General features: G+C 47.9%; 3 protein-coding genes across 6 annotated transcripts in view; 2 read left to right on the forward strand and 1 right to left on the reverse strand.

The window, feature by feature from the left end:
* Positions 1-636: 636 nt before the first annotated feature.
* Positions 637-5,739, forward strand: C9H22orf39 (chromosome 9 C22orf39 homolog). Its single transcript, XM_019755898.3, has 3 exons — positions 637-762; positions 909-1,076; positions 3,554-5,739. The coding sequence occupies exons 1-3, from the start codon at positions 739-741 to the stop codon at positions 3,680-3,682; spliced, it is 321 nt and encodes a 106-aa protein (XP_019611457.2). The 5' UTR covers positions 637-738; the 3' UTR covers positions 3,683-5,739.
* Positions 5,740-7,739: 2,000 nt separating this feature from the next.
* On the reverse strand, positions 7,740-11,484 carry MRPL40 (mitochondrial ribosomal protein L40). Of its 3 annotated transcripts, none has more exons than XM_019755893.3 (4): positions 10,628-11,484; positions 10,178-10,261; positions 9,067-9,225; positions 7,740-8,172 (listed from the first exon to the last, which is right to left on the reverse strand). In XM_019755893.3, exons 1-4 carry the CDS (start codon positions 10,678-10,680, stop codon positions 7,848-7,850), a joined length of 621 nt encoding a protein of 206 aa, XP_019611452.3. In that variant the 5' UTR covers positions 10,681-11,484; the 3' UTR covers positions 7,740-7,847. The 3 variants fall into 3 exon arrangements, with proteins under 3 accessions (XP_019611452.3, XP_019611451.3, XP_088657003.1); XM_019755892.3 differs by lacking the exon at positions 10,628-11,484 and adding an exon at positions 10,418-10,592; XM_088800877.1 differs by lacking the exon at positions 10,628-11,484 and adding an exon at positions 10,345-10,369.
* A 43-nt stretch (positions 11,485-11,527) lies between these two features.
* Positions 11,528-26,157, forward strand: part of HIRA (histone cell cycle regulator) — a 90,496-nt gene continuing 75,866 nt past the window's right edge. Inside the window, exon 1 of one of the 2 annotated variants that reach the window (XM_074321623.2) lies at positions 11,528-11,828. In XM_074321623.2, coding sequence (XP_074177724.1) covers positions 11,792-11,828 — 37 coding nt within the window. In that variant the 5' untranslated portion in view covers positions 11,528-11,791. The remainder of the gene's footprint in view (positions 11,829-26,157) is intronic. The other variant, XM_074321621.2, reaches the window with a different exon arrangement.

Consider the following 26,157-nt stretch of genomic DNA (forward strand, 5'->3'; position numbering starts at 1 on the left):
TACCCAGTCACATTAATACAGTGGGCCCACCAACTGCCTCATTTCTACAGGGGCTCCCCAGCACATGATTAGGTTTGCAGAAATTGGAGAACCATTGCATTGGTATTGCAGGTCTTTCTGCCTGAGTAAGGCTTTCACTCTTAATCAGACGTACAAGCCGCCCCTGGGCTTGTAACCCATGCCACTCAGAGCCTCCATGCCTTTGACCACCCCGCCGCTGTACTAAGAACTCCCTTTTGGCCTGCGCCCTAGGCACCCCAACCCCAACATACTTCACTCCCAGCCAACCCGGTTATTTTGTGAGTTCACCTCCGCCCTTGAGTGTACACTGCACTAGGCAGCTTCGCTGCAGTTACTGCACTATGTGCTTACGACAATGAATCCGATCTGAGATTTATGAAAATAAATTAGTTTCAGAAACAGCTAATTAAACGTGGCTGTATAGCCCGGGACACCGACCGGGGACCGGGCGGACGACCGGTCAGCATTGTGGCAGCGCTGCCTCGGCGTGGAGCTCCCTTACCCTCTGGGGTCGCCCCCGCGCACGCCGCCCACGGCCCTCCTGGGCGCCGCCCCTCTGCGCGCGCCACCGCCCCGGCTGTCACTGGCGCGTCTCCCGGCGTTGAGCGAGGATTTAAATCGTCATATCTCTGCGTTCATTGGTTTTGCACGCGGTGCCGGCTTACCTGTCATTGGCTAGCGGGCGGAGGAGGAGGGGTTCGGCAGTCCTCCCCTGACATGGCCGAGGGCAGCAGCTGGCGGGTAAGTGTGGTGGGCACCAGGGACCTGCGGGGCCTCGTCGGTCCGTGTGACCCGCTTAACCGAGCCCTCTCCCGGGAACGGGGCGGGATGGGGCTCCGGGGCGGGTGGCGCAGCGGCCCCGGGCTCAGGCGCGCCTCTCGCCGCAGCCGCCGCGCCCTTGCGAGGCCTACCGCGCGGAGTGGAACCTCTGTCGCAGCGCTCGGCACTTCCTGCACAACTACTACGTCCACGGCGAGCGGCCGGCCTGCGAGCAGTGGCGGCGCGACCTGGACAGCTGCCGCGAGTGGGAGCAGCGCCGCAGCGCCGAGGCCCAGGTGCGCTGGGGAGGCCGGGGGTGGTGCTGGGCCGCTGGAGTGCATCACCAGGGCATCCGAACGCCCGGGCCACCCCTCCCCACGTTCCGAGTCCCGGGACGCTGGAGAGGAGTACTGCCGGGGACCCTCCTCCTTTTATGCTTCCTTTCTTTCCAGAAATACCAAAAATTAGTATGTCAAAGGGGCTTTGACTGAAATACAAAGCAAGGAAGGAGGGTAGAGTGATTTGCAAAGAAAGGAGGGGCCCACTAACAGTGTTATGGTGGTGGCTGAATTGCAGAGGTGATATTGCTGAGTGCAGAGCGACCAGGAACCAGCCTTAGCAGCCTTCACCCAGCGCAGGGGGTCAAGAGTAAGAAACAGCCAGGTGCTGGGAGCAGAAGGGTGGTGTTGAGGATTAGGGCATGAGGCTGGAGAGGTCCCAGGGACCTGGTGGGCCTCTAAAGAGGGTTTAGATTCTAGCCTAAACAGGTGCCAGGAAGCATGATTTGATTTATACCTTTAGAAGGTCAGTCTGGCTGCCTGAGTGGGAGAGTACATGTCGGAGGCGGCACAGAGACCAGTAAGGAGGTGATTCTCGTTGTTGATTCATTCAGCAGATATTTATCATGTTGGGCACTCTTGGGGATACAGGAGTGATGAGAACAGAACCCCAGTCCTCCTAGCAGCTACATTCTAGTCCAGAGTACAGTGCGGCTGTGCAGCCGTTGTGGATGGGGAGATGGAGAGCAGCTGTGGGGGTGCACTGCTCATAGGGAGTGCCTGGGGAAGGGGAGCCTGCAGGACTGGTGGCTGCTTCAATGTTGTTATTACCGAAACAGACAAACTGATGTGGAAACCAAGCTGCTGTATAAAAGAAAATGAGGACAAGTTTATAATAAGTGGAAGCCCAAAAAATGGGAACGATTGCTTGCAGCCTATATGGCAAGAGATTAATAACCTTTATGCATGAACTCATATATCAGTAAGAAAAATGGGGATGATTTAAGAATAGAAAAGTATGCAAAAGACACAAAGAAGGTATTCATTCAAAAAGAAAACCACATGGCCCTGTGTATAACTTAAAATGACAATAAGTTGTTTCTGCCTAGTGGAATGTCAGGAGTGTCGCTAGGGGCTTTAGACAGTCCAGGGTCTTTGTGCAGTGTTGGTTGAGTGTTAGGTGTTCTGATTGTCTTAGTGTCAAATGCATACCTCTGACCCCAGTTTTACTCCTGGAAGTTTATCCTAAGGAAGTAATTGGGTAACAGAGTACAGCTAAAAGTTCAAAATGTCCATTGTGTCATTGTTTGTGATAGTGCAAAAACTGAAAGTGTCCTAAATTCCACTGATAGACATTTGACCAAATAACTTATTCCACACGCTGGAGTACTAGCTACGCATCCATTACAAAGAATAGATAATAATGCTTCCTGGGATGGAAAGGTGCCTACAGTATATTCCTTAGTGAAAAAAGCAGGAAGTATACACTAGCCAGTAGACTATTCCATCTTTAGGGAAACATGTGATGGCTCTAAAATTTGGGCCTAAAATTGCGTTGGGGCATCTGTTAACTACACCTTAGGAATGGAGGTCTGGGAGTCTTTCATATGCTTCTTTGCATTTCTGATCACTTTTTAAACCCAAACAAAAACATCTGTTTGCGACAATAGAGTGTAAGTGAAGACAAATAGACAGAGAAGCTGAAATTAATGTGTAGAGACCAGCATAGCACCTGGCACCTACCAAGTGCCCCTGTCATGGTTGTGATGTACTGTCCTGTGTTTATTTTGGGGAGAGAGTGACAGAGTAAAGTCCATAGGTTGAGTGGCATGTATTGTTTGTTGTCTGGACTCTTCCTCATCCGTCCAGGGCTCCCTGGGCATGTGTCTCTTGCCTCATCTTCCTCCCTCTGGCCACTCTTTCAGACTCTTGTCTCTCCTTCCAGCTCAGCCCCCAGCTGGTCTTAGCAGGTGAATCTGATTAGGTCACCAAAGGCATCAAGCCGTGAGGCCCAGGAGAAGACGTTTTCAAATTTCCTCAAATTATGGTGATCTACACGATACAGATGACCCTTGAACAACATAGGTTTGAACTGCGTGGGTCCACTTATTGTGGATTATTAAGCGGATCTGTGCAGTTCAAACCTGTGTTGTTCAAGGGTCAACTGTATTTTTGATCTGCAATTGGGAATCTGCATATGCCGAGGGCTGACTTAAATTACATGCAGATTTTCAACTGTGCGGCAGGTTGTTGCCCCTAACTTCTACAGTGGTCAAGGGTCAGCTGTAGTTTTTCAGTCACTTGGGAGAAAGAATCATCTAGGTCTGTGTGTGCTAATACAGAACAATTGCCAAGGTGTATTAGGGGGAAGCAGAGTTTCAGAGTGGTGTGAACCAAATGTACTATTTGTCTGTCTGTGTTTGGGAAGGTGCTGAGGAGGAGGGAGATGTAAGGGTCATGTGAGGCGGTAAGTGACCGGGGTCTCCTTTGCACAGCGGTCCCTCTGTGAGAGTGAGCGTGCGAGAGTCCAGACTGCACGAAAGCATGCCCTGGTGTGGACCCTGAGGCAGAGCCCCCCTGCAGACTGGCATCTCCCTCTGCCACAGGAGGAGAAAGACGAGTGACAAGCACCCCTGCACACTTTCCTCCGGTCTGTTTCAAGTGGGGCTGATGCACAACCCTAAGGACGGTGACTGGCCCACACATTCTAGTGAGTATGTGGGAGCTTCTGCTTGGCTTGGAACATGGAGCCCAACGTATCCAGCCCTACTTGCCCACCCCTCACCTGTGTTCAGGGTGCCCCACTGCTTCTACGCTCTGGAAGACAGTTTTGCCCATTGCACAGCATCCAGGAAGGCAGACACCATTGCAAATTGCTGTGAGCAGCCAGGTTGGGCTGGCTCATGTTCCAGCCCGGCAATAACAGCACAGCAGATGGCTGTCCTGAGGTTTAGAATTCTCAGGTAAACTCTTGTTTTTTATGTAATTCTATGTAATTCTATGTGTCCACACGGGTCAGTAGCCCCATTAGGGGTCAGAATGAGGTAGCTAAATGGATGTGCTGCCATGAACACTTTATCCAGCCCTGGCTTGGTGATGACCATGCATTCCCAGCCACTGGTGCTCACACTTGGCTATGGCCTGCTCGGTCAGTTCCTCTAGACAGAGGTGGGGCATTACCTCTGGACCAGCATGTTGCACCTCCTAGGCTCACAGGAGGTGAGATTCTGCTTTTTAAGAAATGCACACAGCGGCAGAACACACCACCTTGCATACAAAGGGTTCATGGACTCTTGGCTTAAGAAACTCAAGACTCATGGAATTTTGGCCTGCTAACCTTAAAATTTCCCCTGATCATTTTTTGAAAATGTGGAATATGTCAAAAGCCATTTTGCATATTAGATTCCAAAGGGAAGCTGAAAATTAAATCCACAATTTAATTGTTGAAATTGTTAGATTTCGGATCTGACGTTGTGCTCAGATAGAATTTTTTATGCATATATTCCTATAGATGTTTTAAATAGGTATGTGTATGAACCAACAAGAACTCTAGTTTTTGAAGAGTTTCATTATTACTCAATAAAATGATTTAGCATCTTGTAGCTTCATAGCAGGCCCCATTGGATGGTGCTCTGTCAGGTCAGCCCACTGGGTCTTAGTACCTCCTTCATGACAGGGCCCCAACCTGGCCACAGGTGGTAGGTCAGGCATCTTTTAACTCATTCTTTGGGGCAACATAATGTATGACTTGAGGGCATATATTAAACGATAAAATGTCCCCTTCTGTGCATTTTCTCCTGTGTACCCCAAGAGTCCCTGTGATTGCATGTGTACCTGTGAGTGGTAGGGGTGCACGTAGGGCCCCAGGAGCAGAAGCAAGTACAAAGAGCCAGGAACCCCCATCCCAGGGGGTAGCCTTGCTGTGTCTGAACCAGCCAGAGCATCTCCGTTGTGGCTGTAGCTGCAGCTGCTTTCATGGGCAAGTCTGATTTCTGGCCAAGGAGGAAAGAGGGAAAGCTGCTAGATTTACAATCATTCTCCTTCCTCACTCTGAAATACATGGAAGGGACATTTGAATTTTGTGATTTGCATGTGATGCCTGAAATTGCAGCAGCTTCCTTGGGGCTCCTGGGGTGGGCAGGAAAAGCCTGGGAGCAGCAACCATCACAGCAGTCCTGAGGTGTTCACCCTTGGGAGCCACACTCCCTGTTGTCTATTTGCTTAGGATTCGCTGCAGCTGAATGCTGTTTTAGGAGGTTCTAGTCCTTCGTGGCTACACAGAGTCCCACGAGATAATCACCACTCGGGACAGAATGTTCCTGTATCTGTTCCTGTGTTTACCCCTTCACATCTGAGCACCTGCTACATGCAGGGTGGGGATTGAGAATCTGGGATCACAGCCTTGCAATGGACAAGTTGCCTTCAAAGAATTGCAGTTGTACTAGTAGTTTAGGGGACCGACGTAAACATTTGAACGTTAAATGAAGGTCTAAAATGATGGTAGGTGCCGTGAAGGAACTGGTCAGTGATAAGACAGAACAGTGTCTTTCAAACTTTTTGGACAAAACCTATAGCAACAAGTATGTTATAATCTGGTACATACTGTTATAGCATATATGTTTTTGTTGTTTTAAATCTATGCAGTCATCTTGTTTTAGGTGGGTACAAAAAAGTCAATAACTTTAACAAATAAAAACGACAGAAAAATATGACTTTGGTTATTTCAAAAGCAAAAGGCTGTAATAAACAAGCTTCACAAAATAATCCTTGTCTATACTGTGATACACTGACATGTTCAGGTCTGTGCCATTGAAAATACACTGCTGTATGGGCAGCAAATTGGATGAAACAAGGAAAATATGCTGTTTAAAAAAAGAATCTTAAAAGGATACATATGACATGACCCCATTCATCTAACATAGGAGACTGGTTCCTGGTGAGGGTGTAGCTATAAAGGGGTGATGATGGTATCTTGACTGTGGTGGTAACACAGGGCTACATGTGTGATGCAGTTGTGTAGTGCTAGACACACACACAGATGAGGGCAGGTTTAACAGGAAATCGGAATACACTGGGTTGTACTAGTGTCAGTCTCTGGGTACTGACACGACTATGGTATGTAACACGTTAAGGCTGGGAAATACACACAGCACCTCTCTGCATGTTTATTTGGAACGTCCTATGAATCTATAACTACTTCAAAATAAAAAGTTAAAACTGCTGACCATGACCCACTGAGTTGATTATAAAACCTATTGTTTTAAAAGCACTACCAAGCACCTGCAGTGGGCGGGGAGGTGGGGAAGGCTCGGCATGTGAGCCCAGAACTGGAAGAGGCTCAAGCCCTGCAAGGCACAGGAAGGGGCCACACAAGCCGTATGCTGCAACAAGTACCATGTGCTGACGGGGGCTGTGAGATAAGGGGTCTGGACGCAGTTCTTGGGGTGGTGGTTTGCCAAATGCCTGACCTGACTTGCATCTTACAGAGCCCTCTGGCTGCTGCACAAGAAGGATCTGGGGTGGGATCAGTGTGGACAGATCAGTTGGCGGCTGGCAAACCAGCAGTGGAACAGGCAAAAGGCAACAAAGGTTTGGACCTTGGAGAAAATACTGAGGTCATGAAAACTGGTTGGGTTCAGCATTCATCTCATAGATAGAGCCAAAGGACTTAGAATCCTTAGGTAATGTTTTTATGCAGTAAAAATGTTTACCTGGTCAGTTTTTAAACCATACGTGAACCACACGTTATGAAACCAGACAATATAAAGTCTTATTCGAAAGAAATGTTTCCCTGGTTTATCTTCACCAAGGTAGTGAAGAACCCAAAGCCTTTCTGGGGTGATAATGCAAATCACTAGGAGAAAGGGCTCTTCTTACACCGGACCTTTGTTGTCATGGGCTGAATTGAAGCTCTATCCCCCCTGTACATCTGTATGACTGACTGTATTTGGAGATAGGGTCTTTAGAGAGATAATTAAATTGAAATGAGGTCATTACTGTAGGCCATAATCTGACTGCTGTCCTTATGAGGACACAGGCACGGAGGGATGACCATGTGAGGACAGTGAAAAGGTAGCCATCTGCAGGCCAAGGAGAGGCCTTCGGAGAAACCAACCTTGCTGGTACTTTGATCTTGGGAGTTCTAGCTTCCAGAACTGTGAGAAATAAATGTTTCAGCCCTGCAGTCTGTGGCGTATTTTTCTGGCAGCCCCCGCACACTAATACGGTCGCCATTCTAGACTAACACCACTCGAATAAGAGTCCTCGGCCCCAGGTGTCACACACCCTCCTGGGGACATAGCAACTTTGATAACTAGTGTGTGTCTGGCTTGCTCCACTCTCCTCAGCCTCCCTTCTCAGCTTCAAATGCAAAGCTGGCCCTGCCGATGATGTGAAAGCTCTGGACTCCATCTGCCCCACCTGGGAAGGCTCTCCCTCTCCTCTGCCCACCTGTGCAGACAGCACACAGCCTGCACATCCATCACCTCTGCCTCTTGGGTGTCACTTTGTGCCTCTTGCTGGTGGCATCTGCCCCACACAATTGGAATCTTTCTTTTTTACTGGGGGGCAATGGTCAATGTCTTGGTCATCCTCTCCCCAGTACCTGACAAGGAAGGGCAACATCTCTCACTCCTGCCCATCCTCAGGTGAATTAATTTAGACTACAGTAAGACAGAGACACTTGATTAAACTTACATTTATTCACAGCATGCTTAATTGTGTGACAAGCAGGCTTGAGCCCTGGCTCTTGCTCACAAGGACAGCATGTTCAGACAGCTCCCTGCAGCTCTACCTCTTGAACTCCACCTGTGTGTACACCTTGGTGATGTCGTGGTACCTGCCTTCAGGGGGCTGGTAGTTGGAGACAGGTGGTGTGTAATTTGGACCTTCTCTCTCAAAGGGAAACAGACTTGGGTCTCGCTTGATGGCCTCCGCGTGGAGCTCCGGGGATGTGAGTTGCAGCTCCTGCAGAGCTTCCTGCTGGGCCTCAAGCATGGACCTGATGGCATTTCTCTCCATCTCATGCTCTTGCTGCTTGTACAGGGACCATTTCTTCAGAAGCAAAGCTCTCCGCTCACTCTCCTCAAAGGAGAGCTCGACCTGAGGCCGCTGTCTGGGAACACACAAATCCAAAGGTGTGAAGCTGGGGAGCACTCACCTTGCTGACCAGGAAGTCTGGGTGACTGATTATGGCCCACGCCTCCTCACTGCCAGACATAGATGGAACTTAGGAAAGTGGAAGTTTGGGACAAATTAAGGAATGGATGGTTTAATGTGGCAGCAGCTGCAATTGACACTGAGAACCAGTGCACTTGCTTTAACATGGAGACAAGCAAGTGATGCTCTGAGGAGCCTATCGTAACACTTCCTCTCCCCCAGGGCAGAGACTACCTTTGGTGAGAGATGATTTTGGAGAAAAGTGAAATGGTATAATGAAAATGGACACCAAAATCCCAGGGAGTCAAGAGCCTGGATCAGGCCTGAAGTACCAAAAAAGCACCTGCTGTGTCCCACTTGTATGGCAAGGTGCTACTTTAAAAATGGCACATTTTACCAGAAGACAGCAACCCTGCCAACCCTGCACACAACACGTCCCAAGCATGAGCATCTGCACCATAAAGCAAGAGGCTAAGGGTTTTCTACAATCAAAATGGGGAAGGCCTATAGAAGCCAGGCCCAAGTCATCAGTAACAGTTACAACTTCTCTTGTAAAAAAGCAACAAATACGATCTTTTGAGCAGTGCTGACAGAACTCACTCAAGCATCTGGCCTGGTTTTCACAATTATTCTCAGTTTCTTTCCTACATTCAACCATTCACTAGCATCACCCAGGAATGCTTTCTCCAACTCTCACAAGACATATACAAGGAGAAAAAGATTCAGATCAGGGCCAAGTCAGCCCAAGCCTATTGACCCCTTCCCATGACTGGTGTGAACTGCAAGTAGAACTACCTGAAGGTGATGGAACTCCTTTGCCCTAAAGACCTCAACCCTAGAGGACTCTTACCTCACTTTATCCAAGAACCTCACAGGTGTAATAAAATCTTCAATGGGAATTAGCTCCTGGCTAGCCTTTTCCAGTCGTCGAATCCTCTTTTTCAAACGGTCCCTTGCTGCTTGGTCTTTTTTAGGATCTACCTTCTTCTTCTTTCGCAGAGGTTCTGCTCTAATGGATAAAGCAAACATTAAACATTTTTCCTCTTCAGTGTCACAAACATGCTGAGAGACATGACACTCTAGATGAAGTCCCCCAAACTTGTACTGAGCTGTTCACTGGGGAAGGAATTATGCATGGTCCTGACCTTATAAGGTGAGTGTGGCAAGAAGATGGCCTCCACCCCAGGGTCCTTGTGAGAACTCTGTGGGCATTTAACCCAGGAAGGGGTGGAAAAGCTGCTCTGGGTATAAATTAAGGGGAAGTGCTCATCTTGAATGCTGGAGATCAGGTGTGTCTTGGGATTGCACTGAAGTGGAAATACCAAACTGATGAATTAGGAGCTCATTACTCACATCTTAAATGGATTTGTGATTTATAAAAATGATTTGAGCAAGCCTAAGAGAGACACCTTAATAAAAGTGAGACTGGCATGCTTCTACTTTTGGGGATTTCTTAACAAATTTCCCCATCCAAGAGCATTAACAAAAACCTGATTTATTCTCAGGAACACATCTCTTATGGTGACAATTTACTATTAAGAATAATCAAATCCTTTAGCACCAAGACAGTTTCTTGCATCAAGTACCTAGAAAGCATCTGGAGTCACAGGTGGAAAAAACTGGTCTTCACACCTTCCCTTACTTCTCCAGGGAGTCAGAAATGGACGGCCCATGGAGAAACAGAAGTTTATGCTTTGCCCTTTACAAAACAAGAATCCATTCAAAGCTAATTAAGGATTATTTAAATTACTTTCACATTTAATTTGTTTTCTGATTACAGATACATCAGTATTCCATGAAGGGAATGTTGAAAGACAGAAAAACATCGGCCTAAATTTAACTGAGAAACTTTGTACGCTATTTTGCAAACCAAATGTCGAATATTCTTGCTTTATTCTGTTCATGTGCACATATATCTCCAGCTGACACCACAAAGAGATCAGACCCACAGTTGAGTTTACCTCATGGGAATGAGTTCCCAGAAAGAGAACAATGAAGCTCGCTGGTGGGTGTCTCTACTCTGTGTCTGCCAAGTTCTCAGAAGCCTGAAAGAGATAAGAGTATGTATAAATATCTGATTTTCCTCACTAAACAGGAAAAGAAAAAAAATTTACAATGCCCTCAAAACCTGAGGCACTTGTAACTGCTAGATGTGACAGCAAGGTCACTGTGGGAGACTTTTCAAAATCCCCCGTTCACACCAGAAAGCACTTGGGCAGGGTCCCTTGTCGCCAGGGTCCTCGGATTTTGACCACATGAAGAGGCGAGATCAGCTGGCTTATTCCTTTGATATCAGTGGGTAAGGATAAGGGTGGTTGGGGAGGTAGCGCAGGCGAGGCCCTGGCCTGCCGGCGCGGAGTTCCCCGCGCGCCCCTCAGGCACCTCGTGACCCGTCTGAAGTCCGCACTCACCAGCACCGCGAGCGCAAAGCGCGCGCAGTAGCTCCTAACACCGCGGCGGCCATGGCCCCTAAGGTAGCCGACCGGCTGCTTCCGGGCGTGCACCTTGGCTGTCCGGCTCGCGGTGCCACGCACAACTGCCCGGCCGTCTCAACGCTCCGCACTCCCGGGTTCCGACCTCAGAGCGCGGGATCATGCCTGGGCCCGCCCCGACGTAGCTCCGCCCCGCACGTCCTGGCGGCGCGTGGGCACGCCCCGAGCTCCGTTCGGGGTCTTCTCTTCCGCCTCTGCCTGGTGCGGCGATCTTTACCCTGCAGCCTGCACGTACCCGCCAGTCACTCCCGTATCTAGTCAGCCTACACCACTGCGAGGGCTAAGATCCCACAGTGCAGCCCGAGTGGCCAAAGAGGCGTCCCTCTACTCCAGGTCTAAGTCCACGTCTGTGAAAACGGCCCCGATCTTCCAATGAACGCTCCCGCTTCGGCCTCCCCAATTATCCCCCCCGGGGCTGGCTCATCCCGCTGCATTCGTAGAGTCTGGGACTAGGGCCGCCCGCCGGTGGCCGCACCCCGGCGCCCGCACGTGGCCTGGCTCTCGCTAGATGCCCAATAGACGCGTGTTGATGAATGACGGAAGCTAGTTAGTCGGACGCGGAACCGGCAAGGTAGAGCTGGAGAGGCCATCCACGCCACCCAGACCCTGCCTGCCTCCGCCGACCTGGGCTGCAACTCGAGGCCCTGCTCTCCCGCCGCGGTCCGAGCCGGTCCTCCCCTCCTCGGCGGCTGCCCCCGAGCCGGAGTCGAAGCCGAGCCGCCCTGTGCAGCCCCTGCTTGCGGAGGAGCCCGGGCGGCCCCATCCGCGCGGGGAGCGGTTTCCCGCCGGGGCGATTTGGCAGGTGCGCGCCGTGACTTCCGGCGTTGCCCGGGAGCCGCCGGAGGAGGAGCGGCGCAGGGGATGCGGCTGTGGCGGCGGCGGTGGCGGCCGAGCGCGGGGGGCGGCAGTGGCGGCGGCCTGGGGCTCCGGACCGCTATGGCGCGGCGGCACTGAGGGCACGGGGCGGGCGGCAGCCGGAGGGCGGGCGGCGCGGGAGGAAGCGGCGGCGGTGGCTCAATGGCCCGGACGCGCTGAAGAACGCGGCTCTCGCCTCAGCCCGGCGGCGGCGGCGGCGGCCGAACAATGAAGCTCCTGAAGCCGACCTGGGTCAACCACAATGGTGAGTGAGCGCAGGGGTTGCGGGAGGCCGAGCCCGGAGGCAGGTCCGGGCTCGGAGTCCGGTCGGAGCTGCGCGCAGGCCCTGCCCGCCTCGCTCCCGGTGCCCGGTGCCAGAGCCGCGGGGTCGGAGGGAACGGACTTTGCACTCGGCGCGGGGAGACCGGCGAGTCCGGGCACGTGCTTCGCCTGGCCGCGGCGAAGTCCGCCTCCGCCCCCAGCACTTGCGCTGAGCCCTTGGCTGCCCACCCGTGGTCTGTGGAGGCGCCGCGGCCTGGCTCCGGGGAGCGGCCCTTGGGCGTCAGCCAGCTCCTGCCACTCGTCGGCATCAGTCGAATGTGCTCAGATGATACTGTGGGTGAAACCGGGGCACAGTCCCCCTTGTGGCCTTTCAGTGGCGGGGTGAAGACCTGGAATCTCTGTCGCTGAGTGGCTCTTACTGCCCTTGCTGAGGCCTGGATCTAGTGACAGTGTCCCCAGTTGGGGGACTGTGGCTGGGGGCTGAGGTCCCCCAGTAGATGGAACCACGTTTATGCTGAGCTGGGGCATCAGGTGACTTAGGTTGGGGCCCATAGGACACAGATGTGTTCCAGGAAGGCGGCTTCCTTAGCTCTGTGGCAGTGGCCCCAAAGCACAACCTGGGGGAACAGATTCTTCCAGTCCTTGGTCGACAACAGACAGCGAAGCCTGTGGTAACCAACAGTTTTGTCATAGTCGACCTTGTTGGTACAATTGCGGCAGGAATTGGTCTTTACTCCCCAGGGAGGTGACGGGAGAGAGCCCCCATTCCCTTGCTGACAGCACTGCGACCCAGGGAGCGCTCCTCCAGCATAAGGCCTATAGCCCTGATTCCAGCCTGCCTCTGACTACTACTGGGTAGGCAGTCACCCTGATTCTGTCTCGTTCCTCATTTCTACTTTGCAATGAACTGGAAGGAGCTACAGTTTTCTTTTACAACAAGTAGATTAGATACTTTTGCCTTTTTTATACATGTGGCTTTTAAGTTTTGAATTTGATCCCAGGTTGCTCTATTACTGCAACTAAACTGAACAGCTGTCTATGTTCTTTCAGTCGGAAGCCCTCTCCCGTTCCCCCTTCTTGTGTGACATCTTTCTTATTTTTCAGAGCCCAGGTGAGGTTACCTTTTCCTTTTGTTACCATTTCTCCTGAGTTACTCCACTAGATGTGCTCTGTCCCTGTCGGTGTACTTCCCATATGTCCCCAGGGCGGGGACTGCCTCATTTTCTTCTGTATTCTCTGCCACACTCAGCAATGTCTTCCACATAAAAGGTATATGATAAATGTTGGCTAAAACAGGTAAGAAAAATGAGGTTTCCATAATTTATGACAACACAGCTAGGTTTACTATGCATGAAAGCAAAAGCTGTGAACTTTAGTTTCATTTCTCCTGAGTTGATCTCCAAGAGCATTTCCTGATGTGTGATGTGCAGATCTGTCCATGGAGAACTGGGCAAATGTTCAGTAATTATCAATTACGGTGCTTGTGAATCAGGAAAGGAAAAATTTCATCATGAACTAGTTTGGGTAAGTGGCGATCTGAAGGAATTTTTATTTTAAAATAAAAATTTTGCCTAGATCAGTTTGTGTGTCTGGTCAGTCCACCCTTCTGCAGTCTCTCCTCTGTCTTTTGCCATATAATTTCTAACTTTGTGCTAAGCTCCTATATAAGACACAAATTTTATGCTGTGTTAGCATAAGTAAGTTAAGATGCTTAAGCGATTATCGAGGTACAAATGAGTGAGGTGCCTATAACCAGGCCAGCAGCCAAATGTCCCAATCTGGCGGAGTGGGCAGAGCGGTAGGCCCAGGCCTCTGTTGCTGCCGCCTCTCTGCAGTCCTAGGATGATATCTGCTCTGCCTTCTTCGTAGTACAGTTGTGATGTTTGGTTGGGAAGGTAGACACAGAAGTGTTTCCCAGACTATAAAGTGCTTTCGAAATCTAAGAGATAATAAAAGAATTGAGACTCTGGCTGGATTTAACTTATTTTAAACTTGTTCTTTGTTAACTTTCCTTTCTTTGAAAAATCTCCTGAAATCAACCTTTGTCTCATCAAGTGTTCAGAAGAACTGTCAGGGTAAATTACCACTATCCTACAGGACATGATTATGGCCTGGATCACTACTGAGCAGTTCTTTAAAAACTGGTCACTAGTGGGAGCTGCAGGGGGTGGGCATTGCTTAGCCAGAAGCCAGAGTGGTAGGTAGTGACCAGTAAAATGGTGCTTGTTTTGCTTAACAAACCAGAGACCATGGTGCTTTAAAGAGTGCATCATTACGCTTTCTGGCTTCCTGACTGTATTCATGTCTCCTGACTTGTTACATGGCTCACATGCTTTTTCTGAGTCCAACGAGGGAAGGAGCAGAGAGCTCAGCATTTTCCCCCTGGTGGCGGGATCCATTCAAACTGTGGAAAAGGCAGCCAGATAGGACAGGTTTAAGACAAAGCGAGAAGTATATGTTGGGGTGTGTATGTACTTTTGGTCTTCGTTTTCCTGGCTGAGGGAAAGGACCTTTTCTCTAAGGTAAGCTTTCTCGGCCTCAGCACTGTTGACAGTGGGGCCATATAATTGTTGTAGGGACTGTCCTGTGTGTCGGATGTTAGCATCGCTGGCCTCTACCCATCAGCTGTCAGTAGCCCTCTACCCCCTCCCACACATACCCAGTTGTGACAACCAGAAATGTCTCCCGAAATTGCCAAGGTCCCCTGGTGGCCAGAATCACCCCCAGTTTAGAATCACTGCTCTATGGTGGTCAATAAGTTAACAGATCTTGACATTGTCATGTTACAGAAATCAGACTGGGATCAAGGTGCTGTCATTTTTTAGCTATAAATTCTTGGGCTAGTGACTCCACTTCTGGGCCTTGGTAAAGTGGAATAAATATAAAGACCCCTATCATTACACCCTGTACCCAAATATAAAAGACTGTTTTAAATTAAGGCATATAATAAGTAATATTTATAACTTATATAGAAGTTATGTGCCAGGTACTATTCACACACACGTTTTACTCTGTAGTCTTAGATGTACCTTATATTTTTCATTTTATTTTGGGTTTGGTGAAAAGAAGGTTCATTTCTAAATTAGGTTATGACCATATATTGGTTAGAAAGTGAATGCAATTGGGCTCTTGGTTGTGGAAAAACATTAATTTGTGCTTGTATGTTTAGAAAATTTCATTGAGATTAATGCATGGGCTTCCCATCCCGGGCCTTTGTTCTTAAGAGTTGTTTCTGGAATTCTCACAACTGGGCTGAGAGTGTTCGTGCTCAGCTTCTCAGTGAAGCCCATTCTAACCAGAAGGACCAGGACTGAAAGAATTCTCATCTGTCTTTGGCCTCTGGCTCACCCTTTGATGGCAGTGTTGTAAAAAGGTGTTTGGCAAATTTTCAATAGTGGGATAATTTGTCAGTTAATCACATTGCTTTATGGTGTGTGTTCTCTCTCCTGTCCTGTGATTGCATTATTTTTACCCCTACCCTGTCTCACTCCAGGAAGGATTTTAAGACATTCTACTGAGACATATACTACATCTGGGTGAAAATAAATGTCACATTGAAGGGGAAATGCGGGCAGGGTGGTATAAAAATGAAGTCAGGATTGGGTGTGGAAAGGCCCTGAGCAGCTGCTGGACGGGCACTGCAGACCTGTCTCTGAGAATTGGCTGCGAGGGATCCTAACGGCGATACTTTATGATCACAGTGGCTGTTACGGTAAACTTTGCAGTTGCTCCAGATCAGGGATTTTCAAACAGACCAATATCTGGAGACATTTTTGGTTTTTACCACTGAGGAGGGTTGGGAGATACTGGTATCTAGTGGGTAGAGGACAGGACTGTTGCTGGACACCCTACAGCATATGTCATGTACCCCACAACAAAGAATCATCTGGCCCAAAATGTCAGTAGTGCCGCGGTTGAGAAACCTTTCTAGATAAGAGCATCTTTATTGTTACTTGCCTTTTCATGTATTTGTTTCATCATTCCAACTAGATTGTAAGCTTCTTGAGGACAAGAATTTTGCCTTTTATTTTGGAATCAGTCCTGTTCTTGAGTCTCCATGCTCTGCTGCTCACCAAATATGTGTCATGGAAGGTTCTTTTCATCTCTTTTCGTGATCTGTTAAACAAAGCCAGTAACACCTGCCTCACCTGCTACCTGTGAAGGCTCAGGAAATGTGAGCTTTTCCACCGGTCTTTCACTGATTTATGCCTGAAGACAGTAGGTCGATTTAAGAAAATAACCAGAATACATCTGAAGAGGATTCAGAATAAAATGGGTGGGATTTTGCCTTGGATAATACACATGTAGATTTTTCACTGATTTATGCACCAAACATTGAACCCTTCTGGAGAGAAGTTCTGTGGGGATCAGAGGTACATAAGGCTATCCCTTATGGAAAACTGTGAAGTCGGTGGGAGAGTGGGACCTGCAGACCACATTCTAGAATGCAGGGCAGCGAGAAACCAGAGCTACACAGAGTGGGCTGCCATGGCCCCACGGAGGGTGGCCTGGCTGAGGGTGTGCCCTTGGGCTGAGCCTTGACCACAGGGGGACTGTTTTCAGGAGCAAAGGCCCAGGGAGGATTGAGAGCATTTAAAAGAAGACAGAGCATGTTAGGGCATGACTGAGCAGGTGAAGGAATAAAGCCTTGAGCACCTTGCTAGAAGTTTAGACTAGGGAGTTAGGGGAGGGGCAAACTTAGGTTTCGGAGGAGGCTGGATGTAACTGACATCCTTCCTGTATCTCCAGAAGGCCCTGGAGGAGTGAAGAGGCAGTTCCCTGGGTCTTGGTGGGAGAGGATGAAGGAGACAAGGGGTCCTGGTGGTGGCTGTAAGTAGGTGTGGATAGGCATTGCAAGCAGGGCAGAGGCAGGTGACTGTAGATTTGTGTCACTCTGAGTTTATTTCTTTGTATGCTAGAGAAAGAATAAGGAGGAGGGCTAGGAAATGGGTTTTTTTCGGACATTTGTTTTTATTTAAGAAGTGGCTGGAAAGATGTTTTCATTCCGTGAGCGCAGTCATACTTGTACCGCTGGGCAGCATCTGGCTTTGGCCACTGAGGGGACCTGCTGCCATTGCACTGATCTTGGGTTGTCAGTGATCAGGGAGAGGGGGCTCTGTGTGCCTTGACCCATCCTTTCCCCAAGCGGTTGCTAGGCTGTCCTTCGAGAGCTTACTTTCAGTGACCGAAAATTGGTGCAAGCACATTTTATCATCCTGCCAAGGAAGAGCAGCACCTGGAGAGGTGAGGGGGTCATCAGCAATGTCCACATTATTAAAGAGCAGAACGGGGTGTCACAGGTACTGTGGGTTGCCTGCCTCCTGTTCCTTTCCATCAGAATCCCAATTTTTTTCAGATGTCTGCCCCCTTCTGCAGACCAGGCTGCAAGGAGCAAGTCTTTTTTTATTTTTTTTATTGAATTTATTGGGGTGACTATTGTTAGTAAAATTACATAGGTTTCAAGTGTATAATTCTATAATTTATCATCTATATATCACATTGTGTGCTCACCACTTGGGGTCAGTTCTCCTATCACCAGATATATTTGACCTCCTTCACCCTCTTCTACCATCCCCATTCCCCCTGCAAGGGGCACGTCTCGATAGCCCTAAGCTGGTATGGGGTGAGTACCAGGGATTTGTTGGGGAACAGCCATTTGATGCCATTCTAGCCAGTAAGCCTGGGAGGGGATGTGTGCGTGAGGCTTCTACGGAATTGGGAGGAAGAGATGCGTGAGAGGCCTTTCTACCGCTGGATGTGGCAGCCAGCCTGTGACCGTGCGGACGAAGCTCACACAGAGCATGACAGGAGGGGGAGATGGACGGATGTGGCTCCTTAAGCTGCTAAATTAATGCGCCCCGAAGCTGACCCATCGCAGGACTTGTGTATGTAGATCACTCTCGAAGTCAGTAGATTACCCTTGAAATTCCCTGTGACTTGCAACAGAAAGGAAACATCCCGAACCGTACAGTTTGCAGATGGAAACTGAGTCTTAGTGCGATGAGGTGACAACCCCAGGATTATAGTAGATGTCAAGGGGATGACACCCAGACCCCAGCCAGAGCCCAGGCTTACTCTTTCTAACAAACTGGGCTAACCGGCCACCCCAGGGTTACTCTTTCCAATTACCAAGTTGGTCTCCATGCTGGGCACCTTTTCCGCCCTGGAAAGAGCTTTCAGAAACCAGCTTTCAGAAACCTGGTACAGCTGTACCAGGAATCCCCTTGTGCTTGGATATTGTCCAATGGCTGCTGCTGTAGCGCTCAGAGGGTCTTGGGGCTTCTAACCTGGCAGATTCCCCTTGAGGTGTACTTGGCAAGCCTTCTCTGACATTTGGTTTGAGAGCCCTCCGGTCATGGGGTATCAACAGAATGCTTTCGGGGAGGAGGAGGGAGGGGCCTGGGCTCCAGCCCTGGAGTTTGAGTCTTCCCCATGGGCCTGACTGGACCAGCTAGGACACGTGCCTTCTTATACCAGTCACCATTGCCTGCTGGCTTACATAGGGGAGGGGTAGATCCCTGACTCAAATTGGGGTTCTGCTAGAGTCCTTCCCACTGAAAGTAAGCTCTCAAAGGGCAGAGGCTCTGTCTCTGCTCATGCTCAATTCCCAGGATCCCAGGGATTCCAGTGATTAGGGGAAGCATTCTTCCCAAGTGCTTACCCAGGGAGCCAATTTATAGAATTGTGTCTTAGAGCTTTACGTTTTAGGAAGGGGAGTAGATGAAACAGAACAGATAGCAAATGGTTTAGACCATCCCTGGCAAAAAGAAAACCCATTCAGGTCAAAACTTACTGCTTTTAAAAGAAATCCCTGCCTTGACATATTAACCAACGTAGGACAGGCCAGCTCACAGGGAAGCTGTCCTGGCCAGAGCCGCTGTTGTGAGGGGTAGACAGAAGAGGGAGCAGCCTCATTTGAGGGCCAGGAGTAGACTTGTGTAGGAGCAGACTCCTAGTGGGCTGCATCCTCCAGCAGAAGGGCCCACACAGAGAGGCGCTCAATAGATTCATCCATTCAGCCAGTAACGAGTGCCAGTTGTGTCCTGGGGCTCAGTGTTGTGAACCAGCAGCATGCTGGGATCTGTTGAAGAGCAAGCAGCGTGTGATGCATTCTAGGCAGTGAGACTGGGAGGAGAATCTGCTGGGGCGTCTGTACAAGCAGAAAAGGAGACAGGGGAGGGGACTCACTGGAGGGACAGCAGACATCACACACACGAGCAGTTGCCTGGAGCGCTAGGCTAGTGCGTATGGGGAGAAACAGCAGAGATGGGGAGCGCTGGGGAGGGGGGATTTTAAATAGGGTGCTCTGGGAAAGCCTGAGTGAGAAGGTAACGTGTGAGCAAAGAACTTACTATCCCAGGAAGCCTACTCTGAGCTGGAGAGTTGTGCATATAGGAGAATTATTGGGGGAGTGCTTTTGGGATCCCCACCCGCAAGGGAGTGAGGGAAGCCAGGCTGGTCAGGGAGAAGTTAAGCTGTATGCACGGGCAACAAAAGCTGCAGCCAACCCTATGGGGGGCTCTCGAGCTAGGATAGCCCTTCAGAGTTTTCTTGAATTGGGGTGCGGGGCCCAGGTCTTTATGCTGCCATGTCCACAGTTATTAGTCACAGGCTGTCCTGGGAAGAGGGACTGACCTTGGTCGAAACAGTTCTGAGGCAGGTCCCACTGGAGAAGGACTCAGCTGGGAGATTTCACAGGCTGCCAGCACGCCCATAGCTGGGGGAGTGTGCTTCCGTCCTGGAGGGAGGGGACGTGGACAGGCTACCATGGCATCTACCTACACAGACCTGATGGAGGTGAGAAAGGCTGCTGTCTGAGGGAGGAGCATTCCAGGCAGAGAGAACAGCTAGAGCTGGCCTGGCGGGTGTAAGGAGTAGCAAGGATGTCTTGTGACGAGTCAGCCCGGAGCAGCACGAGGGCAGGAGCTCCCTGAGGCGAGGCTGCAGGGAGAACGGTGTTCTGATGGGGAGGGCCTGGGGGCTGTGAGGAGGCTTTGGTTCTCAGTGCGGGGGGAGCGGAGCAATACATGGTCTGACTTGGGTCTTAGAGAGCTTCCTGCTCTGCCTGGGGACTAGGCTGGCGGGGGCCAAGGCGGACCTGGTAGAGGTGATCCAGGCGGGAGTAACCATGTTTGTACCAGGGCGGTGATGGAGGTGATGGTGCTAGTGAGAAACGGTTGGATTCTGAGAGTGTGTGTGTATGTGTGTAGTACACACACATACTTTACTTTTTAAGTACAGCTTACATAGTGAAATGCAGACCTAAAGTTTACAGTTTGATGAATTTTGACAAATATACTCCGTAACCGATTCCCCACTTAAGGTACAGAACATTTGCACCTCCTCAGAAAGTTTTGATAAGAGAATTGCCAGGGTAGAATGTGGGTGTGAGATAAGGGAGGGCTGAAGGGTAACTTCCATGCAAAGGGCAGAGTCGCTGTCCACTGAGCTCAGTAGGACTGAAAGGAGCAGATGAGAGCCCGGGTTCAATTAGACGGGCGGGCCGAGGCGGGCCACCACACGGGACTGGCCCCCAAGCACCTGTTTGACGACGGGCTTCTCTGCCTTCTCCCGATGCAAACGCTAGAGCTCCATTCTAGAGCTATTATGGAGCAGGACAAATACCTTTATTTTTGGCTAGTGACAATCGCCATGTGTAGTTATACTAGGATACTTCTTATGGCGTTTGTGTGGATATGGATAATGGAGCATTTTGCGATTTGATATTTTTAATTTGTAAAATGTAAAATAATTTTTCTTATAAAAGTAGTACCTATTCAACTTAGGAAAAATTAGACAATGCTAACAGGAAAACACATTGTTCAAAATTGTGTTTCAGGTCATTTGGAAAAAAATAGCTGGGTGACCTGGTGCTTTTTTGAAAAGCACATTTTATTTAGTGTATATACCACATTATAAAAGCACCTGAATTTTTCAAGACCGTAGCCCAATCCCTGATACCATAGCAAACCCAATGTTTTTACTGTGTAGCACATGTAACTGGAATAGCTAAGATGTTGCTGTACATTTTCCATTTACTATCTTAGTTTATTTTCGTTTTCTTTTAAATTGATGTATTGTTGAAATACAACATTACATTAGTTTCAGGTGTATAACACAATGATTCAATATTTGTATATATTGTAAAATGATCACCACAATGTCTAGTTAACATCCATCACCAAACATAGTTACAGAACTTTTTTTCTCATAATGAGAATGTTTAAGGTTTACTCTCTAAGCAACTTTCAAATATGCAACACAGTATTATTAACTATAGTGTTATTTCTTAACTGTGGTTATTGTTAAGCTAACAGATCCCCCCCCCCCCCCACACACACACACACGGGAATGTTCTTACCTGCTCTTAATTTTCTAAAGGAACTGGATGGAACAGACTCTAACGGAACTGGATGGAACAGACGATTGATTATATTTCTAGAAATCCATTTTGCAGATAACTTTTAAGGAATATCTATGTTCTTTAAAATTAGAGGAGAAAAGAGTATGAAGAAACAGATAGTGATTGCTACCCAAACTTTCTTGATTATGTGTTGGCAAATGTTGCAGAAGTGATTCAGGTCTATAAATGATATACCTGTCACTTTCTTCTACTTTAGTGTGTGTGTGTGTGTGTGTGTGTGTGTGTGTGTGTGGTGGAGGGGGCGTGGGGAAACAGTTGCATGATTGCTACAGCTTCCTTCCTGTGTGGTTTTGAATCTCTCAGCCAACTGACACCTATTAGATGTCAGTGTGGTATTGCTTACTTAAGGCTGGAGAAGTTTTTGTGGTTGAAAGCAATAGAGGTAATAGCACAGATGGCTCTGTGAGGTGGTTGGTGACATCTGTATCCCCACCTCAGGGATGCTAGTGACTGTGAAAGTATGTTTGAATTTTGGGCCTCTGCCGTGGGCTTTCTGTAGCCATTAACAACAGCAGGTATTTATTGAGTGCCTACTGTGTGCCAAGCCATAGCTGGGAATGACTCCATGACTAAAATAGACAAATATTTTGTTTCCATTCTGGTGGTCAAGGTGGACAGATATACAGTAAAGGAAATTGTATGATATGTAAGAAACTGCTAAGAAAAAATAGATCAATATTAGAGGGACTGGTTGTGCCAGGTTGGGGAAATAATACTTGAAAGTATGATGGTTAGGGTCGGCCTCAGTGAGAGGGCGACATGGAGCAAAGACTAGAAAGAGGCAGGAAGGAGCCGTGGTCTGTATACCTGGGAGAAGAGCTTCAGGCTGAGGAAAGAGCCAGTGCAGTGTCTGGGTGGGGGTGCTCCTGGTGCATTCTAGGCAGAGGGAGGCCAGGGCGCTGGACCAGTGCTTGGGGGAAGGGGACCAGGAGATGAGGCCAGAAAAAGTCTTGAGTAGAGTGGCTGTTGTGCCCGGCCTGTCGGCTTCTTCTGTCCAAGCCACGGCCTTCACTGTGATGGGCTGGCAGAGCAGGCAGGGCATGAAGATCAGGAGTTCTGTTGTGGAGGAGTTAGGATGAGAGACCTGGTAGGCAGCTGGACGGTGGCGGGCCTGCACATTGGAGCGCTCAGGTGCAAGAGCGTCTCGGAGAGAGTGCTGCTTGTCGAGTATGCACATTGCACCTGCAAAGAAAACAGTTATGATGACAACCACTGGTGTTTTGCTATTTACTTTTGGTACCTTTATGTTATTATATACACATACGTATATAGTTTTTTAAAAAATAGATCATATGTATATGTGTGTTTTTTATTGAGATAATTGTAGATTCTCATGCAGTTGTATGAAATAATGAGAGTTGGAGAGATCCTTTGTACATTTTGCCCATTTTCGCCCGGTGGTAACATTTTGCAAAACTATAATATAGGGCCGACCCAGTGGCTCAGGCGGTTGGAGCTCCATGCTCCTGGCTCCGAAGGCTGCCGGTTCGATTCCCACATGGGCCAGTGGGCTCTCAACCACAAGGTTGCCAGTTCAATTCCTCGAGTCCTGCAAGGGATGGTGGGCAGCGCCCCCTGTAACTAAAATTGAATATGGCACCTTGAGCTGAGCTGCTGCTGAGCTCCCAGATGGCTCAGTTGGGTGGAGCACATCCTCTCAACCACAAGGTTGCCAGTTCGCTTCCTCGACTCCCGCAAGGGATGGTGGGCTGTCCCCCCTGCAACTAACAACGGCAACTGGACCTGGAGCTGAGCTGCGCCCTCCACAACTAAGACTGAAAGGACAACAACTTGAAGCTGAACGGCACCCTCCACAACTAAGATTGAAAGGACAACTTGACTTGGAAAAAAGTCCTGGAAGTACACACTGTTCCCCAATAAAGTCCTGTTCCCCTTCCCCAATAAAATCTTAAAAAAAAAAAAAAAAGCTTGCCTCATGTTAATCACCTTAAGGCCCTTTAAAAAAAACAACAACTACAATATAATATAACATTGACATTGACACAATTCACGTATCTTACACAGATTTCCCCACTTTTATTTGTACTCATTTGTGTGTGGATAGGTATTTCTATACAGTTTTCTACCTGTGTCAGTTTGTGTATCCACCACTGCAGTCAAGGCACTGAGCAGTTCCAACACCTTTTATAACCACACCCACCTCCCTTTCATGCCCTCTGCCTTACAGATATATTTTTAATTTGGTTTGGTTTGGTTTTGATTAGCATTTTTTGAAGTTGTAAAATACAGAATACATAAAATTTACCAACTTAACCATCTTTTAAGTGTATAATTCAGTACTACGTATATTCACGTTGTTGTGCAACATGTCTGTAGAACTTTTTCATCTTGCAAAACCGAAACTATAACCATTAAGCAACAAGTCCCCATATCCCCATCCCCCGACCCTTGGTGACCACCATTCTACTTTCTGCCTGTATGAATTTTACTGCTCTAGGGACCTTATATAAGTGGAATCATATAGTATTTGTGCTTTGGTGACTGGCTTGGCATAAAATCTGGTTCAGCCATATTAGGGCATGTGTCAGAATTTATTTTCCTTTTTAAGACTGAGTAATATTACATTGTATCGATATAACACAGCTTGCTCATCCATTCATCCATCAGTGGACACTTGGGTTGCTTCCAACGCTTAGTTATTGCTAATAATGCTGCTGTGAACATGCGTGTACAACTATCTCTTCGAGACCCTGCTTTCAATTCTTTTTGGATATATACCCGGAAGTAGAATTGCTGGATAATTGTATTCTTAATTTTTTGAGGACCCGCCATACTGTTTTCTGTAGTGGCCGCACCATTTAACATACCCACTAGCAATGAACAAGAATTCCAATTTCTCTACATCCCAACCAGTACTTGTTGTTTTGTTTTGTTTTGTTTTGTTTTGTTTTGTTTTGCTGTGCTACTACCCATCCTAATGGGTGTGAGGTGGTATCTCATTCCAGTTTTGATTTGCGTTTCCTTGATAGTTAATGATGTTGAGCATCTTTTCATATGTTGTTGGCCATTTATATCTTTAGAGAAATGTCTATTCAAATCCTTGGCCCATTTTTTAATTGTATTTTTTGAGTTTTAGGAGTTCTCTATATATTGTGGACATATTAATCCATTATCAGATAATGTGATTTGCAGATATTTTCTCCCATTCTGTGGAGTGCCTTTTCTGTTTTAGTATCCTTTGCTGGACAAAAGGTTTTAATTTTTAAGAAGTCTAGTTTGTCCATTTTTTTTTCTTAAAGCCTGTGCTTTTTTTTTTTTTTTTTTTTATCATTTCCAAGGAATCATTGCCTAATCCAGTGTCATGAAGCTTTTCCTGTGTTTTATTCTAAGAGTTTTGTAGTGTTAGGTTTTTCATTTGGGTCTTTGATCCATTTTGAGTTAAATTTTTGTACATGGTGTTAGGTAAGGGTCCCTCTCTATTCGTTTGCAAGTGGATATTGTTTTCCCAGGACCATTTGTTGAAGAAATGGTCCTTTTCCCATTGAATGGTCTTGTTACCCTTGTCAAAAATCACTTGATCACATATGCAAGGGTTTATTTCTGGGCTCTGTATTCTTTTGAATTGCTCTGCATGTCTGTCTTCATGCTAGCAGCACACTGTTTTTAGTGTATGTGCTGCCGAAGTGAGCACAGCAACACACTTGATTACCGTAGCTTTGTAGGAAGTTTTGAAATCAGGAAGTGTGAGACTTCTAATTTTGTTATTTTTCAAGATTCTTTTGGCTATTTGGGGTCCCTTTGGATTCCATATGAATTTTAGGATGGGTTTTTCTCTTTCTGCAATAAATAACATTGCAATTTTGATAGGGATTGTATTAAATTTGTAGAGCTTTGGATATTAGTAACATCATAACTATATTTAGTGTTGCAATTCATGAACACAGGATCTTTCCACTTATTCCTGTCTTTAATTTATTTCAGCAGTGTTTTCAGTTTTCAGTGTACAAGTCTTTGGCCTCCTTGGTTAAGTTGATTTCTAAGTAGTTTTTCTTTTTGGTTCTATTTTAAATGGAATTGTTTTCTGAAATTTTTGGATTATTCACTGTTAACGTATAGAAATGCAGTTGATGTTTGTTGCTTGTCTGTCCTTCAACTTTACTAAATTTGTTTATTCTGTGGAATTTTTAGGGTTTTCTGCATAAAAGATCATGTCTTTTGCACCACTTTATACTTTAATATTGTTTTATGCCTTTTTTTCACTTAATAAATGTTTCAAACATTTTCCCATGTTTCATTTTTAATTCCAAATTTACCAGAATTTTGTCAACACCAGGTATTATCGGGCTGCCCAGAAGAAATGTCCCAGGAGCAGCATGCAGTGGCGAAGGCCTCAACTTCCCCAAGCTTCTGTTCCAGTGCGATGTGCTCACTGATGTGCGAGTCCGATCTGCCCAGTGAGCTACTGAGTGTAAAGGCCCAAACCAAAGTCCTCAGGCCATTGAGAGGGCCGGCTACTCTTGCTTGCGCCCTCCCTGCTTCTCTCTGGCCTGCGCTCTCTGCTCCGAGTTTAAATTCCACATTTGGACCTCCTCTGGGAATCTTTCCCTGATGTGAGGGAGGAGGATTCTGCCTGACCACTCCCCATCAAAACCCAGCTTCCGTAACTTACTCTATTCCTGCCAGATGGAGAGCATTCGTGCTGTAGTAAGATCAGCAATCCCCTAACAGGAGACAGTGGCCAACTATTGTGGCTCTGTGGAGAGAAGTGACAGCTGTAGAGAGAGTGACAGTGGGGTACTATGTGTGGACTAGGGAGGGGTTCAGGAAGGTGACCTGGAGGTAGAGCCTTGAGAGTGGGCTGTGGTGGGTGTGCAGGGATAGTGTGCTGGCCTTGCAGAGGACATGACATTGCTTGGTGGCTCTAGGG

This window comes from Rhinolophus sinicus, chromosome 9, assembly GCF_057876585.1.
Source record: "Rhinolophus sinicus isolate RSI-liver-muscle chromosome 9, RSI-T2T, whole genome shotgun sequence".
NCBI classification, from domain to species: domain Eukaryota; kingdom Metazoa; phylum Chordata; class Mammalia; order Chiroptera; family Rhinolophidae; genus Rhinolophus; species Rhinolophus sinicus.

Bases quoted from the DNA above. Each gene is read 5' to 3' on its own strand.
- C9H22orf39 (XM_019755898.3), top strand. From the start codon at position 739: ATGGCCGAGGGCAGCAGCTGGCGG. The intron at 763-908 runs GTAAGTGTGGTG...CTCTCGCCGCAG, and splicing joins CCGAGGGCAGCAGCTGGCGG to CCGCCGCGCCCTTGCGAGGC. The intron at 1,077-3,553 runs GTGCGCTGGGGA...TCCTTTGCACAG, and splicing joins GCCGCAGCGCCGAGGCCCAG to CGGTCCCTCTGTGAGAGTGA.
- MRPL40 (XM_019755892.3), bottom strand. From the start codon at position 10,473: ATGTGGTCAAAATCCGAGGACCCTGGCGACAAGGGACCCTGCCCAAGT. The intron at 10,262-10,417 runs GTGTGAACGGGG...TATCTCTTTCAG, and splicing joins CCCTGCCCAAGTGCTTTCTG to GCTTCTGAGAACTTGGCAGA. The intron at 9,226-10,177 runs GTAAACTCAACT...TTTATCCATTAG, and splicing joins TGGGAACTCATTCCCATGAG to AGCAGAACCTCTGCGAAAGA.